Raw genomic sequence first — 7,023 nt, 5'->3', positions numbered from 1 at the left:
CTGCTGAAAACAGCCTCGAACATGTGAACTGCAAGACGAGGCGAATACATGATTACAAACTTGTCAAATCAGCAGCATAATCTAACTCGCAGCTATTATCATCACTGTACAAATAGCCTATGGTGTTTTGGCAGAAATGTATTCATTATAAATCTTATTACTTCTATTAAATAGGCTATTGGGAGATATTTGACATTTATAGAAGTTGTTTTTGTAGTTTCTACATGTTTAGGTTTTTTATTACAAATTCCATTGTTTATTATGACTTATTATTTATTTTAAAAACATATAACCATGGTAATGAAGACCATGCTTTTACGTGTTGTGACCACCATCTTACTAAAACGAGCTAGCTAAACTCTAAATTCTATGCGAGTCTATAGTAACTTTCATTCGGGCAAAGGATAACTGAACAGAATAGCGTCTTTCTCTTTAGTTGTAATTTTAATTGAAGTATAATGATAACAATAATCAGAGCCTGATTGAAGATAATTATCAGTGTCTTAAATAAATTAGGTGAATGCTATTTAGAAATATTAAAGTTATTAAAGGGATGGTTCACCCAAAAATGAAAATTGTCATCATTTACTCACCATCATGTTTTTCCAAACGTGCGAATTTCTTTCTTCTGTGGAACGTAAAAGAAGATAATTATATATATATATATATATATATATATTTTTTTGTCTATACAGTAGAAATCAAGGGTAAGTAAAATGGTTTGGTAACATTCTACAAAATATCTTCTTTTGTGTTCCGCAGACGAAAGTAAGTCATGCAGGTTTGGAACGACGCGAGGGTGAGGGAATTATGATAGAATTTAATAGCAGTACATTTTCTGCATTCTAGCTCAAAAATCAATGCTTTAGTGTCAAGTGCATTTCTATGCGACAAAATGCATTATTACGTTTGTTGCATTTGCCGTGAATTCAGTAATAGCTATTATTATGTGTTTCTGTCCTGTTTTATTTATTCATTTATTTGCACCAATTTAAGGTCCTATAACTCAGCAAAACATTTGTCCAGGGCCGGATTTGAACCCCAGTCCAGCCCTGAATATGATCTTGCGGAAAAAGGCATTAATGTGCTTTATAAGTATAAAAGGCTCATATGCATGCTAATAAGCAGCTAGTTAATAGTGAATAGTGTTCCCTAAAGTGTTACCAATTTCAAATGACAATTTGAATGGCCTGTGTCCGTGTTGAATAATTTAGTAACCGTAGTCAAAAATATACAGCATCTGCTGGTTTACTGTAACGTGTTAAACAAGTATTTCCTAAAACCAGTTAATTACAAATTATAATTCATTTGGTGGAAATAGCCTACGTTACAGTGACACGCAGTGGGCATGAATAAACAACAAAGCCAATAAAGCATGCTTTTTTTTTTTTTAGTAAAAGTGCAGTAACCATGTTTTTTTTGGCGTATTGATTTCCGTTTGTATAACCACAGTTTTACTACAAATACCATGGTTAAAAACTATGATTAGTCTAGCAAAACCATGGTTAATTTGTGGTTCCCGTGGTTTAACTACACTCTTAAAAATAAAGGTGCTTCAAAAGGTTCTTCAAGCGATGCCATAGAAGAACCATTTTTGGTTCCACAAAGAAGCATTCAGACAAAGGTTCTTTAAAGAACCATCTCTTTCTTGCGTTTTTGTAATCTGAAGAACCTTCTTTCGCCACAAAGAAGCTTTTGTGAAACAGCAAGGTTCTTCAGATGTTAAAGGTTCTTTATGGAACCATTTAGACAAAAAGGTTCTTCTATGGCATCGTGAAGCACCTTTATTTTTAAGAGTGTAGTAGCCTAACCATTTTTTTTGTAGTAAAACCATGTTATTTTTCGTGTGGATGCAATGAGTCTCAGAACAACCCGATTCTGATCAAGCTTGTCTCACCTGCCAGCTGTTTCTGCTGAAATATCGCCCTCCTCGGACACAGTTTCCGTCACAAGATTAAGATCACTTTATCTATATTTATCTTCTTTTTTTTATTAAAAAGACAAAACAAAAAAAAACACTAGCTTTATGTTTTTTTTCTATTCTATCTACTTATTTTTCTTATTTTGTTTTATTTTTCACACACACACACACACACACACACACACACACACACACACACACACACCTTGCTACGTGTACTGTGTTAGGCTAACCGAGACTTGTCATTTGCACTTATATATTGTTGCTCTTTTGTTAGTTCAGATTGCTTCTATTGTCCTCATTTGTAAGTCGCTTTGGATAAAAGCATCTGCTAAATGACTAAATGTAAAGATTCGTGGAGTGATTCTAAAACGTGATTTACTGTAGAAGTACTGTAGTAAAGTTAAACTCATCAAATATGATAAGGCGACCAGATTTATGAAATGGAAACTGGGGGTCAGTGGTATGTTAGTTCATAGTTTAAAATTTTAATTGTGGGTTCCATAAACTATTATTATAATGTTTGCAAATTAAACTCGACCTCATACAATGCACCTATGACAAATAGTAAACAGTAACCACTGCAAACAGATCAAAACAGTATATACTGTAACACAATTATGACTTTACAAAAACACATGACAAGAATAAAACAAATACGGGGACATGATAAATAAAACGGCACTTAACAAATATATTTTAACATTTTCTAATTGCATTTATTTTCATTTTCACAAACTGTAAATAGCCTATACTTTATATAGTAACAGCCTTTCAAATGTTATTTTATGCTTGTTTTTGTGCTGTCTTTACTAGCCCCAATTTAGGCTAATTTTGCTTTCTGCAAATGTTATTGTTGCAAATGTAATTGTTCATGTTGTGTGCAAAATAATCCTGCACCCTGTTCAGGTCCTGTTATTTATTACATACAAACAGTATTTCTTTAATTTAACATGAATAGCTAGTTACTATACCTTGTCCTGCTGGTTTGCAATGACAATAGCACAATTATGACATTTATTCTTTCGTAAACTATTCTTCTCATAGAGTCAGTTTCATAAGATAACCACTACACGCTTGCTCTGGTGACCAGCAGCCTGTGGACGGCTTTCTTTGCATTAAAACAGGGACATTTGAGCTGAACTCTGCAGGATATTGGCCCTCCAGGAGCAGGACTGGACCCCCTGATCGAGGGATTATGTTAACAGGGTGTTGCTTCAGCTGGTAATGTTGAGAGATGCATGTGACTTTAGCCCTAAAGCTCATTTCTAATTCGTTAACGTAACAATATTACTTATCCGAGGTCACAGCAATCTGGTTTCCCCTGTTAGCAGTCCCTCTGTGAGTTTGTGAAAAGCAGCCAAACAAACTGATCAATACGTGTCCAAGTGTCCTAGCACTGTACTGTATCGTAGTGCATTTCATTGCAAACTGTGCAGTAATGAACGAGTATTCTGTCTGTTACTCTTACATAGCTGCAGTATATTTAGCAGAATGTCCATGCTGCTCTGCCAGATACAGTCATGGAATTAGACTAATTTATGGGTACAACTGGGTAAAAGCATTTTTAAAAAAAATATTAAATGACAACAAAACCCATAAGAACACTTTTCTAAACATCGGTTTGTTGGCACACACACTGTATGAAATGCAATAACAATAGCATGACAGTGAGGTAATTTAATGTACAATAACACTTAGTTTTTTTGATTTAGGGGTTCAAGCGCGTTTCTGATGAACTGTTGTGTAACAGGACTGCAACAGCATGGCCTGACTGTCCAACAGGACAGGCTTCTTTTACAAACAGGAAGGTTTCCACTATTCATAAGTATATAGCCCCCTCTAGCGATAACAACCGGAACGGCTAGAGTTACACTCATCTACTAGAGGAGAGCTCGAGCTCTGACTCTTTGGTTGTGCTGGCAGACCATTAGCACCAACTCCCAGCGTCAATATGAGGCTGACACCTAGTGGACATTAGTATTATTTGGGAATTTATTTTTCAGGTCTCTCAAACACAGAACCTGTAGAGAACTACATGACTGTAGAGAAACCGAAACTTAAGTGCTTTTGGCATGTTGCAACTAATTTAAATTTTTGGGTGAACTATCCCTTTAAGTCAAGGGGCTTAGATGTGATAGCCCTTTCTGATGAGTCTATGCAACAGAGAACATCCTCATTTGAGTTTTTGAATTTTTGAAGCTGTAAGCCTCTGCGTTTATGCAGCGCTTTAGCATCAATGATGAGTTATTTGGCTTCATCGACTGAACAAACACTGGCTAAACTATCGTCTACATAGATGTTCTTTCCAACAAACACCGAGGCTGCTGAAGAGCTGGACTGCCATGCAATAGTCTTGAGACTCTAAGTCTCCACCCTCCCACCACAGAAACCTTAGATGATTGCATTCATCAGGAGGGACGAGGAACTGAGGAAGCATCTTTTCTATGTCGCAGGTGACTGTGAGAAGTTTCTTCCTGAAGTGGCAGAGTACTCCCACTAGAGAGTTAATTAGGCCAGGCCCAGTCAGAAGAGTGTTGTTTAGAGATATACTGCAAAACTTAACAAAACTTAGCTGAACAATCAAACACAACCCTCAGCTGATCTGGTTTCTTAGGGTGGTACACCTCAATATTGCTTGTTCGACTTGGGCATTTTCTTCAAGCACCTAACAAGGTCAACATGCGTTAGTTAGAATAGATTGTTTTCCCCCACGGCATAAACAGAAATGATGTTTTCATGGACATTCACTGTAATGCCAACCAAGTCTATTACACATTGAAATTTATGATGATCTAAAAATGACTAAAATAAACCCATTTAAATATTATTGTCTGTCTATCTATCTATCTATCTATCTATCTATCTATCTATCTATCTATCTATCTATCCACAGTTGTCAGTTATTACAATCGTTGCATAAAAAGAGCTTGGGATTAGACACGTGATGTGTGAATAACTGTATTTTCAGGAATATTTTAATACGATATAAGTCATATGTTGCTTGCAAAAAAGTATTTAGTTAGATTACCATGCTAAGGGAAGTCCTGGCCTACTGGTTAGAGAGTCGGACTCAAAGGGTGCGGGTTCGAGTCTCGTGCCGGCAGGGATTGTAGGTGGGGGCCCATACTTGGACACATGTCATGCCACACTTTTTTTAACTAGCCAAACCTTGACTCTTTGGTTGTGCTGGGAGTCGGTATGAGGCTGACACCTAGTGGACACTAGAATTATTTTGGAATTTACAGACACGCCTGTTTTTTACATCTCTCAAACACAGAACCAGGAAGCATCACTGTAGAGAAACTGAAACTTAAGTGCTTTTGGCCTGTTGCAACTCTATCGGCATGCACATGTAGTAAAATGGCAGAGGCCTGTATTTCAGTGGAGCAGTTCAGCTGTCCGGTGTGTCTGGATCTCCTGAAGGATCCAGTGACCATCCAGTGTGGACACAGTTACTGTAAGAGCTGTATTACAGGCTGCTGGGATCAGGAGGATCAGATGAGAGTCTACAGCTGCCCTCAGTGCAGACAAACCTTCAGTCCAAGACCTGCTTTATTTAAGAATGTGGTGTTTGCTGAAATGCTGGAGAAACTGAAGACCAAAGTCCAAAGTGCTGTTCCTGCTGGAGCAGGAGATGTGCAGTGTGACGTCTGTACTGGAAGAAAATACAAAGCCGTCAAGTCCTGTCTGGTGTGTCTGAACTCTTACTGTCAAACTCATTTTGAGCGTCATGAGGAATTTAATTCACGTAAGCCACACAAAGTGATTGAAGCCACTGGACGACTGCAGGAGATGATCTGCCAGAAACATGAGAAGCTCCTTGAGGTTTTCTGTCGCACTGATCAGAAATGTATATGTGTGCTGTGTATGGATGAACATAAAAATCACGAGACTGTATCAGCTGCAGCACAGAGGACAGAGAAACAGGTATTTAACACTAGACACTGATGAAATATTGCTGACACTCGGTTCATATGTGTTTATATCAGCATCTTACAGCTTACAGCATTCACACTGCACACAACAGCAAAGGCGCCGCTAGCAATTTTGGGCCCTATGTAAGAAAATGAGGTTGGGCCCCCTACCACACCCATTCCGCACCAAACAGAAAAGCCAACCTAGTTATCCAAAATCTCTGTCTGCAATTTAATAATACTGACCTATTACTTTTGCTATTGCTTTTGACCACTAGGTATCAGTATTTAGTCAGAGACCTACCCATAGCCGTGGGAATAATATTTTATCTGGTGTTGATGTTGAAGCTGATGTTGGGCTGCGGTGGGGGATTTTAACCTAATATTAAACAGCCCAAACACTTATAGATGAACATACAAATTAATAAAGACAGCGTTATATAAGAATGAATATATATTTGTGCTTTTGTGATTTTAGCTCAATAATATTTTTTTTCTTGTGTATTATTTTAAAGGGATTTGACTAAATATTAACCTCTAAATTATGCACCATTTATCTTCTGCAATATCAGGGTGTAACCTCTAGATGGCTGTATAGACCTATATATAAATACATATAAACCGTTTGCTGCAGAGTGAGAACTTGAGACATAAAGCATGTTACTTGTATCAGGTTATTCATTGATATATTTTCAGACATTATTAAAGACTACATTTAGTAAAAGTTTAAATTTAAAATGTTGATTTGAAGTGTCAGTTATTATTAAATCTGGACAGAGAAAGCATTTTTTTAGGCTCCTCATACTAGCTACAGCGTGATCAGTCACACGAAAGTCATCAGAATAAATATTGGCTCAGTGTGACCAGGGCAATATTTTAAAACATAGAATTGAGTGTTTACATACCATTAACAGAGACGTTCTGCAACTGATAAATTGAGATTCCAGTTGCTTTACTGGCATGATCCAGCAGAGATCTTCAGCAGCTGAGAGAGGCTGTGGAGTCTCATAAGGTGAGTCTGGAGAAGAAGAGAAGTTTGTCTCTTTGTCTCCGTAGACTCACTAAAGCCTGAATCACTGTGTGTCCTAACAGCGCTCTGCACAGACAGCAGTGGAGGACAGTGAGAGGATCTTTACTGAGCTCATCCGCTCCATTGAGAGAAGCCGCTCTGAGCTGATACGGCTG

General features: G+C 37.5%; 1 protein-coding gene across 1 annotated transcript in view; it reads left to right on the top strand.

Annotated features, from left to right (window-relative positions):
* Positions 1-5,242: 5,242 nt before the first annotated feature.
* Positions 5,243-7,023, top strand: part of ftr93 (finTRIM family, member 93) — a 7,808-nt gene continuing 6,027 nt past the window's right edge. Inside the window, 1 exon segment of the mRNA XM_071582326.1 lies at positions 5,243-5,851. Within this exon segment, the coding sequence (XP_071438427.1) occupies positions 5,285-5,851 (567 nt within the window). The 5' untranslated portion in view covers positions 5,243-5,284.

This window comes from Sinocyclocheilus grahami, unplaced genomic scaffold (assembly GCF_001515645.1).
Source record: "Sinocyclocheilus grahami isolate Dianchi unplaced genomic scaffold, SAMN03320097.WGS_v1.1 scaffold857.1, whole genome shotgun sequence".
Lineage (NCBI taxonomy): Eukaryota > Metazoa > Chordata > Actinopteri > Cypriniformes > Cyprinidae > Sinocyclocheilus > Sinocyclocheilus grahami.
The sequence above is the reverse complement of the archived record's forward strand: the minus strand, read 5'-3'. Positions and strand labels throughout refer to the sequence as shown.